The sequence below is a fragment of the Odocoileus virginianus genome, chromosome 17 (genome assembly GCF_023699985.2).
Source record: "Odocoileus virginianus isolate 20LAN1187 ecotype Illinois chromosome 17, Ovbor_1.2, whole genome shotgun sequence".
NCBI classification, from domain to species: Eukaryota; Metazoa; Chordata; class Mammalia; order Artiodactyla; family Cervidae; genus Odocoileus; species Odocoileus virginianus.
Window position 1 is genome coordinate 59251914 of NC_069690.1, and position 13186 is coordinate 59265099.

General features: G+C 42.4%; 1 protein-coding gene across 9 annotated transcripts in view; it reads right to left on the reverse strand.

The window, feature by feature from the left end:
* CEP112 (centrosomal protein 112) overlaps positions 1-13186 on the reverse strand; it is a 303426-nt gene that overhangs the window by 238983 nt on the left and 51257 nt on the right. For all 9 annotated transcript variants that reach the window (XM_070480128.1, XM_070480127.1, XM_070480129.1 and 6 more), the window contains 3 exons: positions 9277-9363; positions 6819-6918; positions 2828-2946 (listed from right to left, as the gene is read on the reverse strand). In XM_070480128.1, the coding sequence (XP_070336229.1) occupies positions 2828-2946; positions 6819-6918; positions 9277-9363 (306 nt within the window). The remainder of the gene's footprint in view (positions 1-2827; positions 2947-6818; positions 6919-9276; positions 9364-13186) is intronic.

Below are 13186 nucleotides of genomic sequence, written 5' to 3' on the forward strand. Positions count from 1 at the left end.
CTCACGGGCGGGGAATTTGGAATCTAGTTCCTATCCTCTGCACCCAGCCCAGGCTCACAGATCTGAAGCCTGATGGAGCTCAGAATAGTTATCCCAGTGTCTGGCGTTTATATATACATTTAATCAAGCCAAAGTGAGTTATAATTTATATAGTACGGATACTGCAGAGTGTTGTCCAATTACTGCCGGCCTGGTTTTGAGAAGACGGGCGTCTTGAGCTAAGTGTTAAATGATGAAATGTGCACTGCAGCAGCCAGAAAACAGACATGCCAACTTCACAGAAAAGGTAAAAGGACACAAAGGAACACGAACCTAGAAGAGCGCTCCGTCTGCCCTCCGGACAGGGGCCTCCTCACGCGGCCCTGGAGGCGCGGCCCCAGGACACAGCCACCTGGCGTTGGCTCCAAACACCCGCAGGGCCCAGGAGAACGCCCAAACTCAACCCACTGGGAGAGGGTCAGCTGGAGGAGTTCACCGCAGACCTTCACAGCTGACTTACTCAAAAGAAGGAACGTGTTTCATTTCTTGTGAGCACATGTTGTAATTTCAACCAATGGTGAAGAGCTCCTAAATGAGAGTACTATGTGCCTGCACGCGTGCTCAGTCCTGTCTGACTCTCTGTGACCCCGTGGACTGTAGTACTATGTGCCTGCACGCGTGCTCAGTCCTGTCTGACTCTCTGTGACCCCGTGGACTGTAGTACTATGTGCCTGCACGCGTGCTCAGTCCTGTCTGACTCTCTGTGACCCCGTGGACGGTAGTACTATGTGCCTGCACGCGTGCTCAGTCCTGTCCGACTCTCTGTGACCCCGTGGACGGTAGTACTATGTGCCTGCACGCGTGCTCAGTCCTGTCTGACTCTCTGTGACCCCGTGGACTGTAGTACTATGTGCCTGCACGAGTGCTCAGTCCTGTCCGACTCTCTGTGACCCCGTGGACTGTAGTACTATGTGCCTGCACGCGTGCTCAGTCCTGTCTGACTCTCTGTGACCCCATGGGCGGTAGTACTATGTGCCTGCACGCGTGCTCAGTCCTGTCCGACTCTCTGTGACCCCGTGGACTGTAGTACTATGTGCCTGCACGCGTGCTCAGTCCTGTCTGACTCTCTGTGACCCCGTGGACGGTAGTACTATGTGCCTGCACGCGTGCTCAGTCCTGTCTGACTCTCTGTGACCCCGTGGACGGTAGTACTATGTGCCTGCACGCCTGCTCAGTCCTCTCTGCCTCTCTGTGACCCCGTGGACTGTAGTACTATGTGCCTGCACACGTGCTCAGTCCTGTCAGACTCTCTGTGACCCCGTGGACTGTAGTACTATGTGCCTGCATGCGTGCTCAGTCCTGTCTGACTCTCTGTGACCCCGTGGACTGTAGTACTATGTGCCTGCACGCGTGCTCAGTCCTGTCTGACTCTCTGTGACCCCGTGGACTGTAGTACTATGTGCCTGCACGCGTGCTCAGTCCTGTCTGACTCTCTGTGACCCCGTGGACTGTAGTACTATGTGCCTGCACGAGTGCTCAGTCCTGTCCGACTCTCTGTGACCCCGTGGACTGTAGTACTATGTGCCTGCATGCGTGCTCAGTCCTGTCTGACTCTCTGTGACCCCATGGGCGGTAGTACTATGTGCCTGCACGCGTGCTCAGTCCTGTCCGACTCTCTGTGACCCCGTGGACTGTAGTACTATGTGCCTGCATGCGTGCTCAGTCCTGTCTGACTCTCTGTGACCCCGTGGACGGTAGTACTATGTGCCTGCACGCGTGCTCAGTCCTGTCTGACTCTCTGTGACCCCGTGGACGGTAGTACTATGTGCCTGCACGCCTGCTCAGTCCTCTCTGCCTCTCTGTGACCCCGTGGACTGTAGTACTATGTGCCTGCACGCCTGCTCAGTCCTCTCTGCCTCTCTGTGACCCCGTGGACTGTAGTACTATGTGCCTGCACACGTGCTCAGTCCTGTCTGACTCTCTGTGACCCCGTGGACGGTAGTACTATGTGCCTGCACGTGTGCTCAGTCCTGTCTGACTCTCTGTGACCCCGTGGACGGTAGTACTATGTGCCTGCATGCGTGCTCAGTCCTGTCCGACTCTCTGTGACCCCGTGGACTGTAGCCCGCCAGGCTCCTCTGTCCACGGGATTCTCCAGGAAGGACACTGGAGTGGGGTGCCATTCCCTCCTCCAGGGGATCTTCCCAACCCAGGGACTGAACCCACATCTCCTGCATTGCAGGCAGATTCTTCATCGCTGAGCCACAGGGAAGCCTGAAAGTAGTTACTATGTGTGACTAGGTAAGACTTTTATGACACATTATAAGTATTTTTTACATTACTCTTGGCTCTGCTAAATTTAATGAAAATGTTTTTCTTAATTAAATGTTCCTCTAAGAATAATCCATCTACAACTGATTTTGCTTACACCAAAAACAAGTTTATACTACAACTATTGTGTCATCTGAGATTTCAGAAAAGAAATGATCCAAGGGCCTACATTCAAAATTTGAACAATTTAACTCCCCAAAATTACCCTGCTATTATATCCCTATGAATTCTGCTTAAAGTCTATTAGCTCTGACAAAATTCAAAGCCTTAATTAAATCCAAGAATTGTTAAAAGTAACTTTTCTAAATGAAAACTAGTTTATAAACCATTAAACTTCCAGAAAAAAGTATACCAAAAACACAACAGCTATTTCTAGAGAGTCTAGAACACTATTACTTTTATTTTTTCAAGCTCTTCTTTATATTTTGTGAATACCCATTATTTTATAATTAAGTAGGCTACATTAACGTATAACCCTTTATATTTTTCCATCACTATTTTATTTTCTGTAGCTTACCTTTTTTTCCCAATCATTATTCAGAGATTCTGTGCTCTGCTCACATATCTTTTTTAACTCTGCGATCTGGTTGTCTTTGGTCTCTCTGATAACCTGGCATTCTCGGACAAGGGTCTGAACTGTCAAAAATGAAGAAAACATAATTAAACCAATTCTAGCTGCCACATAAGAGTCCAGTGATAAAAAGCAAAGTGCACCAGTTAACAGATCATCCCATCTTCCTCCCAGTCTTCTCTGCTCTCCCCTAAAATATCTCTCCCTCCCTCCTCTTTTCCACATCCACCTCCGCAGCCCGGTGAAGCCCTCGCGGCTCACCCCCAGACCACAGCACAGTGTGCTGGGCTCCCTAACTCTCCTGCAGGGTGTCTGCCACCGCTCGCACAGAGGCCCTTTCCCCGTGCCGATGCGGCACCGCTACCCTCAGACCTTAACTCCCAGTTCCCCTCCCACAAGACAGAGACCCAAAGCCTCTGACACAGGAAACGGCTCCTCAGATCTGACTACTTTCTGGCCGTATCTTCAGCCACGTCTGTGTGTTTAACCTCGTAAACACACCAACCTATCTGCAGACCCACATCTTTTCATCCTCTTGCCCAGATGCGCCCACCTGTCCACCTGGACTGCCCCGCTCCCCTGCCGAAATACCACATACCCAAATCAGTCTCAGTTCAAATCACGCCTCCTTCCGGAACCAACCAGTCTCCTCCTCTTGCAGGAGCAGAAAGACACTCCTCTCTATGCCCAGGGGACCTTCTAGATTTCTGCATTAAGTCCCTTATTACACTGCATGCTATAATAGTTTATTTCCTTCTTCACTGAGGAGAAAGATATTTCAACTTTTTAACTACAGAGCAAAAGACTGGCAGTCAGGCAAGTACCCCAAACGCTGTGTGCTAAGCCCACAGATAAAGAAACCCACCACTCCAGTCTGCCACTGCTCCTGGGTGCATTAAAGTTACTGGGACTGAAGCAAAACATGCTCTAAATTACATAAAACATTTCCCTTATAAAGCATTCAAATTTCTATCTTCTTTTTAAAACTGATTTAAACTGTCATTGATTCGAGTGAAAACTGTTCAATATATTCATGTCATCCGGATGCAAAATAAATTCAGTTGTGTATTTCTTTGAAAGTGGTATTTTATTAGCCTCCTTAATATGTTCTTATTCACTTACTGCAAGATACGAAAATTTTCATAAACATTTACATAGATATTTCTTTCACTTTTATATCTCAATGATGCAGCAAATAAGTGAGAAGGAGACGAGTCCAAGTTAACCTGATATTGCTGTTCAGTCAATAAGACGTGTCCGACTCTTCGACCCCATGGACTGCAGCAGGCCAGGCTTCCCTGTCCTTCATTTCCTCCCGGAGTTTGCTCAAACTCGTGTCCACTGAGTCAATGATGCCATCCAACCATCTCATCCTCCACTGCATTCTCCTTCTGCCCTCAATCTTTTCCAGCCTCAGGGTCTTTCCCAGTGAGTCTGCTCTTCACATCAGGTGGCCAAATTATTGGAGCTTCAACATCAGTCCTTCCAATGAATTCCAATAAAAAAAATTTTTTTTTAAGTGTAAGTCACCCAGTCATGTCCGACTCTTTGTGACCCCATGGAGTATCACCCTCCAGGCACCTCTCCAAGCAAGAATAGTGGAGTGGGTAGCCATTCCCTTCTCCAGGGGATCTTCCCAACCCAGGGATTGAACCCAGGTCTCCTGCATTGCAGGCAGATTGTTTACTGTCTAAGCCACCAAGATTCAGGGTTGATTTCCTTTAGGACTGTTTGATCTCCTTACAGTCCAGAAGACTCTTCTCCAGCACTACAGTTCAAAAGCATCAATTCTTTGGCCTGCAGCCTTCTTTATGGTTCAACTCTCACATCTGTACATGACTACTGGAAAAACCACAGCCTTGACTATATGGACCTTTGTCGGCAAAATGATGTCTCTGCTTTTCAATACACTGTCTAGGTTTATCATAGCTTTCTTTCCAAGGAGCAAGTGTCTTAATTTTGTGGCTGCAGTTACCATCTGCACTGATTTTGGAGAGCCCCCCGCCAAAATAAAATCTGTCACTATTTCCACCTTTTCCCCTTCTATTTGCCATGGAGTGATGGGACCAGATCTTATAGTTTTTTGAATGTTAAGTTTTAAGCCAGCTTTCTCACTCTCCTCTTTCACCCTCATCAACAGACTCTTTAGTTCCTCCTTGCTTTCTGCCATCAGGGTGGTAACATCTGAATATCTGAGGTTGTTGACATTTCTCCCAGCAATCTTGATTCCAGCTTGTGAGTCATCAAGCCCAGCATTTCGCATGATGTACTCTGCATACAAGTTAAATAAACAGGGTGACAATATATACCCTTGTCATACTCCTTTCCCAATTTTGAACCAATCTGTTGTTCCCTGTCTGGTTCTAACTGTTGCTTCTTGACCACCATACAGGTTTCCCAGGAGACAGGAAAGGTGGTCTGGCACTCCCATCCCTTTAAGAGTTTTCCACAGTTTGTTGTGATCTGCACGAAGGCTTTAGCACAGTCAATGAATGAAGCAGAAGTAGATGTTCTTCTGGAATTTCCTTGCTTTCTCTATGACCCAATGGATGTTGGCAATTTGATCTCTGATTCCTCTGCCTTTTTTCAACCCAGCTTGTACATCTGGAAGTTCTCGGTTTATGGACTACTGAAGCCTAGCTTGAAGGATTTTGAACACAGCCTTGCTAGCGCATGAAATCAGTGCAATTGTATGGCAGTTTGAACATTCTTTGACTGTTTAAAGTGCCTGGTTTGAATCAGAATAAAAACAAAAGCCTAGAAACAGATTTTAAATGTGTGAAGCCACTGATGTTTGGAGCGGTTCCATGACAGACTCTCCACTTTCTTCTTAGTCTTCACTGACATCGGATCGTTCACAAATCCCGCAGAGTTTCTCTTTCAGGTTTGCTCTCGCCACTCCCACTGCTATTACTGAGATATTCTGGGTCCTCATCATCTTACACATGACATTATGGAGGCGTAGCGTCCCTGAGTTGAAAGGATTTTATATACATCTCCAATCGCACTGCTTTATGAGTAAGAGGCTTGCCGATGGGCCACAGCAGATGCTGAAGAGCAGGTTTCCTAAGAAGGAAGATGCTCACTCCCTCTCTCCCCCTCGCCATCCCCCTCTCTCCTCCTCCCTCTCTCAGCAGCTACAGGATAAACTTGAAATTTCTAAATCCGAAATTCAAGGTCATGCTCATATGACGCCAAGTCACCTACCTTAGTCATTGTCAGTTTCTCTCTTAACATGAGGCTCTCCACTCTAGATGGATGGTTTTGCATCATCCTTCCCATAGTTTATGAACATCAGCATTCCCACCCCAGTACCTGGAACTCTCCTCTGCAACTAACTAAATCTTACAAAACTTTTAAAGTTCCTTCCCCCCCCCCAAATATTTCCAACACTTTCCCTAAGACTGTCCACTACATTTCAATGTTTCGACCTATAGTCATAATCAATTTAACACTTGATTACCTGTTTTCTTTTCCTTTGTAATGAAAGTATAAATGAGGAATACTTTTAAATGTTCTGTCCATCACAACATAGAATATACTATAAAGCATAAAGTAGACATTTAATGGAATGAATTTTTATTAGACCAAGACGAGTAATTTCTCTCGACTCTGTTGTGAAAGCCTGTATGTTCTATTCTAACACTGACCTATGGCCATTCCAGTCCAATGAAGAGGGAGAGGATTAAGAGAGTAACAGTCACACTCTCCTAAACCTTTAACCAAACCACCCACCACTGCTACCACACACACACACACACACACAGGTTTCTCTTAAGAAATACAGAAGTTCACATCAGCGCACCAACAAAGGAAACCCATACCCACACAAACTTTCCTATCCCATACTACAGTCAGAAATGAACCTGTACTTTATAGAAGCACTGAAGTAAAGCAGAAACGCTTTAATGGGTTTATGTAACAAGGACAACATCACCTTTCTTCTCAAGTTTTCTAATAGTCTCCTCGGTTTCACTTTGTTTCTTTTTGTATAAAGTTTTCATTTCTTCTATTTCATTATTCTTTCTTTCTAAAATCTGCAAACAAATTTAAAATATTTTAGTACATTATATTATTTTATGTATGGAACACATAATTTTTTTTAAAAGAGCACAATATTCTTTTAAGTCTATCTCAGTTAATCCTGTCAGTGGCTTCCCAAAAAAAAGATGTAAAAATTATATTTTAGTGCATTGACAAAACATTGAATACACTATAACAATTGATTACCAAAAGAAATATGCTGTTTCAAATTTTCATGTACCAATCCTTAAAGAGATTGTAACTACTCAATTAGCTGGTTCTCTAAGATGTAACAGATGACGCTGTCACCAAGTAGCAGAGAGAAGCATCAGAAAGCTGACATGCTGACACAGTGCCATCCCCTCCCAGCCCTGAGACAGGGGCCCTGCAGACACGCGCAACCCGAGGCCCTTCTGGCACTTCCACACACACTACCGAGCACGCCCAGACACACGGGAACGTGGGTGGAACAGACGTCTTTTATATTTAGTTCTGCTCTTGGGAATCAAATAAGTCAGCTCAAAGTATGTCCAAAATTGTATGAATATTCTACATCACTAATTTATACTCTCAGAAGTTTTTAAATGGATCATTAAATACTTTTAAATACATCTAATACTTTACAAAAATTAGAGAAAAACAAAGTATAGGAAAGTGAGGAAGCAGGGTAAAGAGATGTCTAACCAAGGGGAAAAAGGAAAACCAAACTGAGGCGGAAGTATGACTACCTACCCACTTTTCTTACGGCTGAGGTATATTCCTATACACGCAAATTCAATTTTTGAAAACAGGTTATCACCATGTCTAACCAAGTTTTTCTTGTATTACCAGCATCTTACTTTACCTTTTATTATTTTGGTCCCACCTCTAAGAACAACTGATAAATAAGTAAAGGAGCCAGTTTGATCTCCATGTCCATAAAGAAGCAGAACCGGAAAAGAATGTGTGTAAAGAGATAAACACTTTCAATTTTATTCCTTCCCAATTCGTAACACATAGAAAACGCCATACATGCAACAAACTGATGAATGTACTTTCCAAATCTGGCATGAGGTCAAAGATTTTATTTATATTTTACCTGACATTTCAAACCAGTTGCACTGCTTTCTTTTTTCATGCAGAATTTATTTTAAAAGAGAAACTCCTGGAAAGGATTCTACTATTAAATGTTTTTCTTAGAATAGCGCTTTGCAACGGACATACCAAAAAGCCTATTTCAAACTCTATTACCATGATTTTTCCAATTATATTTCTATATTTATTTATATTACACATCAATATTTTATACATCAATAGGTTCTATTTTCAATTTAGACATGTATTATGCTCTATTGAAATTATATTACTGAACCTCTTAACATATTTATGATAGAGAACTGCTTTTATCTAACCATTTATACTTAGGTAAAATTCTAGTAAGAACATAAAGTAATATTTGCCTTTAAAGTCTGAATGGAAAAGAGGAAAGTCAAGGAAAAGGATTCAATAGTTTTTCTCTAATTTTCAATCAGTGGTTTCCCTCCTGTTGCTTTGCAAGAAGGTGAGCCCAGTATATGCCTGACTAAACACCACTAGATTTTCAGCTTTAAGGAAGTGGGGCAGGGTGGTGGGGGAGACAAAGGCAGGCGACGCGACGCCCTGGCCCCCACCCCCTCCCCCCAGCTCTGTCACTTCACTCTGGGGAGCAGCATCACAGGCTCAATTTTGAAACGGACAATGCCAAGTTTCTATTTGGATCAACTGTCATGAGTTCAAAATTCATATCATAAAATTATACTTATATATCACTACATTTTAAAAATCAATACAAAAATATAGCTATACAATTATAATGTATAATAACTATACATTGATGACTTTTGCTGTGCCCATTAAGAAGAAAAATTATACTTTAAAGTACAAATTGAAATACTGGAAGGCATAAATCCCAACGAGCTACTGAAAGAAAGCCAACACTGGCCTCATAGTACACTCAGTCTACACCAAAGAGAACTAAGTTCAAGATTTCTTTTTAAATTAGAAAGGAAACTGCAATTGCCAGAAGACTGAAAGAATATTAGACCAAAGCAAACTCTAGTATTTACAGCTGATATTTCATTTCAACTGTAATGAAAAGCAATGATAGAATGTAAAGGGCTGTAAGAAATAAAGGAGAGCTTGAAGATGATGTAAACTATGAGGACTCACATGAATACATTTGTTTAGCAAATGAGGTTTAAAGATCAGCTTTGCTAGGATATTAATTTAGCAAGTCCCATTTATATGTCAGGCTCTCATAAGCACATAAATATAATGAGTGGGTGGATGGTCATGAGACCTAGAATATTTCAAATACTCAATTCTAAAAAAATAATAAACAGTACACACCCTACCTTCTGAACATCAGCATCGTGTTTCTGCTGCAATTTAAGCTTCTCTTCATGATATTTAGCTTCCATCAGCTTTGTTTTCATGTCCAACTTCAAGGAAAACATTTTAAAGGTGTTATTAATTTACTTTCCCATTTTGCAAAAGTACACAATTAAATTAACATAAACTCCTGTATGAAAGAGAGCATCATTTTCCATGTTCACCTGATAGTCACCAGTCCAGCAGGCCCACTACATACACTCATACCCTGGGTGTACTCTGCGATCGCCTCCAAGCTGATTCAAGGTCTTCTGAACAAACCTCACTCTACAGGCCAAAGAACACAGACTCATCAGTGATACTCGGCCCACTCCACTCCCCCGAAAGGGTCATTGTGAACTGGTATTTTGCCAAATCCACTTGGTATTGTGTGGCACAGGCCAGGAGGACCCCCGACATTTCTTCCTCTCTTCTTCCTTGGGGCCCCACTAATTCCACCACCTCTGGGCTGGCTGGGGGGCTAACAGGGCAGAGGTGATGCAGACAACTGCGACGGACATGTTTTCTCGAAGTGGCTTTCCCTCCACCCTCTCTTTCTGAAGGGTGAGGAACCAAGACCTCAGGTGGAGACTGCAGCTCTGAGCTGCGGGCGGAGAGGCTGCCCACCAGCCGGGTCCCCCGCGACATGGCAGAGCCGCGCAGTGCCAACGCGCCCCGTGCTGCCGGAGGAGTGCTAAGCAGACCCTCTTCTCTAAACTGCTAACCCTCAGCAATACATAACTTTTTATTATGACTGTTTCACACACAAAAATACATATTTTCTACACCTTGCCTTTCTCTCTGAACAATATTTCATGGAAATCCCTCTAAAAACACTTGCTCTAGTTTTTATTCATTTTTTAAACAGTTACCAATTATTCTTTCATGAGGAGAAAATAAAATCTGTTCAACCACTCTTCTTAATGCATATTCACTTTCTTCTCAGTCTGTCTCCACTACAAACAACACTGCGAAACATTCTCATGTATGCATCCAGCACACCTGGATTTTGCTTTCTACAGGGTGGGTTCTCAAAAGACATGGCAATGATTCAAATCATCTAGATATATTTTGCCCTCTGTTAAAGGTAAATTCACATTTTTGCTGGAAGAACAGACATCTCACTATGATCCTAATGTGCATTTCCCTGAAAACTACTGTGTGTTGGCCCCTTGTCACATGTTTCAGCCAGTTCAGTTCAGTCGCTCAGTCTGTCCGACTCTTTGCGACCCCATGGACTGCAACACGCCAGGCTTCCCCGTCCATCACCAACTCTTGGAGCTTGTTCAAACTCATGTTCATCGAGTCAGTGATGCCACCCAACCGTCTCATCCTCTGTCGTCCCCTTCTCCTCCTGCCTTCAATCTTTCCCAGCATCAGGGTCTTTTCCAATGAGTCAGATCTTCACATTAGGTGGCCAAAGTACTAGAGTTTCAGCTTCACCATCAGTCCTTCCAATGAATATTCAGAATATAAATGTGTCACATGTTTGGGGCCTTCTGAATCTGGTCTTCTGTGAAGGCCCTTTCACGATTTTCGCCCACATTCCCTCCTGTCAACCAGTAAAATCTGGTACGCAGGTTTTATTATGCATTAATTCAATGTGTGTATATACATCACAGTTTATCTCTGATATTTTCCCCAAATTGATTGTTTTTCAATTGATTTTTTTTTTTTTACCTTACAAACTCTTTATGTCACTTGAGTCAAATATTTCTATCATTTCTTTTATTCATTCTGAGTTTGGAAACGTTTTTGGGTAAGAAAGACCTGATGCCAAGATTTTTGTTGTTTTGAAACTTTTTATCTGGGTGTTTACAGGTTAAGTTTTAGGTACATCCACAATTTTGGTTATTTTTGTTTTTAAAGGAAAGGACCCAATTTTATTTTTTTCCATGTAACTGAAAGGTTGTACCAGCGTCATTCATTAAAAAGTCTTTTCTCAATGTATTGACAATGAACTTTGTCACTGTGATTTTATTTTTAAGGGGATTTAATTTTTTTCTTGAAATGTTCTTGGTTCTAACCATGTTGTATCTGCCTTATAAAAGCAGCTGAGAAGAGTATCCCGCTCTATTATCCAGAGAATCTGTGTAATACGTAATATTGGAACACAGTTCTTCCTTAAGTGTTTCCTTAGATAAATACGTAGTTGTAAAGTACAGTGTGTTAATCCCCTTTTGGTAACTGTAGATATTCTTTTTAAGTAAACCAACACTCACAAGTGCTAGGTTTTCTAAGTTACATGGACTTAGTAAGTGGACTCAAGCTTTTCACCGTCACAGTCGGTCTGCTGGTTTACCCTGAACTTCGAATGGCTCTTCTACCCATGTCTGATGCTATGACATCATGCATTACTCAGTTGGAAAACATCAGTTCAATGAGTTGCAGAGATTTCCAAATATTGAAAATTTCACTACATAATATCAAAACCTCACACTGGTTAATATTACCACCAATCTCATAGTAAAAGTCTTAGTATTGGAAAGTTCTCAAGCTCACAGTGACTGATACAGGGTTGCCAAAATTCTAATTTGTATTAAAAGGTCACATTCTATCATTAGCAGCAAATACGGTCAGTTGTTTTGCTTAAAGTGACAGGTTCAATTTGTTCACTTTCCAGAAAATGTCTCCCAATAACCAAGTCTGAATAACCATATTTTGTCTGTCACGTAAAAATGACATCCCACAAGCAGGAGCTATTACAGTTCATAACAGAGGAAGCACATGGGATTTTCCTTCTGGTACTCCGATACATGCCTGGATATGCACCCTAAGCCCTCTATACACAGTTCTACTTTATCATTCATCTAGCCAGAAGATGTGTATTTGAGTTACAAGATTTAGTAAAATTAATAGTTTTCTACTTGCTTCACTGAGAACATTCTTACGTAAGTAAGATTGGTAATTTTTTCCCTGGGAGCATGTGGCAATGAAGAATACACCGACTGGTACAATCTGGTGCCACTGCCTTGATGTGGGTCAGGATACAGTTTTACCCAACACTCTGTGTGCAAAGTCAACACAAATGTCAGTACAGTAAAAAAAATTTTTTTAATTATTGCAAAAATAATTTTGACCTCATAGACCTCATGGATCATAGGGATCATAGGGTTCATGGCCCACACTCTGAGAACCACTGCCCTAAAGAAACTCTTGTACATATGTGTCGGGAGACACGTACAAGACTGTTCACAAGGTTACTGTTTGCAAAAGTCAAAAATTAGAATAGATTCATCAACACAATGGCAAGAAAGTGTGGCAGAGTCATTTAATAGAAAGTACCGCAAATGAAGCCAACTACAGCTAAATGCCTAACAAATATGAGTGTTACCCACATACTACTGAGCAGAAAAGTTGTTTTATTTAAAAGAAGTTCAAAATCCACTGAACAGAAGTATTTTCATTCTTAAGAAGGCAGGCTTGGTAGCAAAGTCAACTTAAAAAGCAGAGGAGGGAAATGATGAGAGCCGTCAGGATGGTGGTTATTGTTGGGGAGGTGGGCGAGAGCAGGACTGAGGAGGTGGACGGCAGGCGGCCGGCGCCTTGGTCAGGATCTAACCGTTGCCTGCATGTGGTCCACGATGGTTTTCCTTTGAATAATTATTACATCTTGTAAGACTGCGAGTCTCTGAATGCTCTATTCATAAGAAATGCTTTAAAGTATAAATTCTCTCATTTATTACATCAATGACTGTAGATTTTGTCATTTGGATTTATTTAAATTCTACATTTTACTAGGAGATGTGCAAAAGGAAAAAAATGCCTAATTGGCATTACGTGTAAGAAAGAAGCAAGGCAGCCTTTTAGGCAATGGGTGGAAACACTCACTGTGGGTGGAGGTAAAGTTCAAAGGAAATACTCTATTTTATTTCTCAAAAAGGGCAGTTTCCA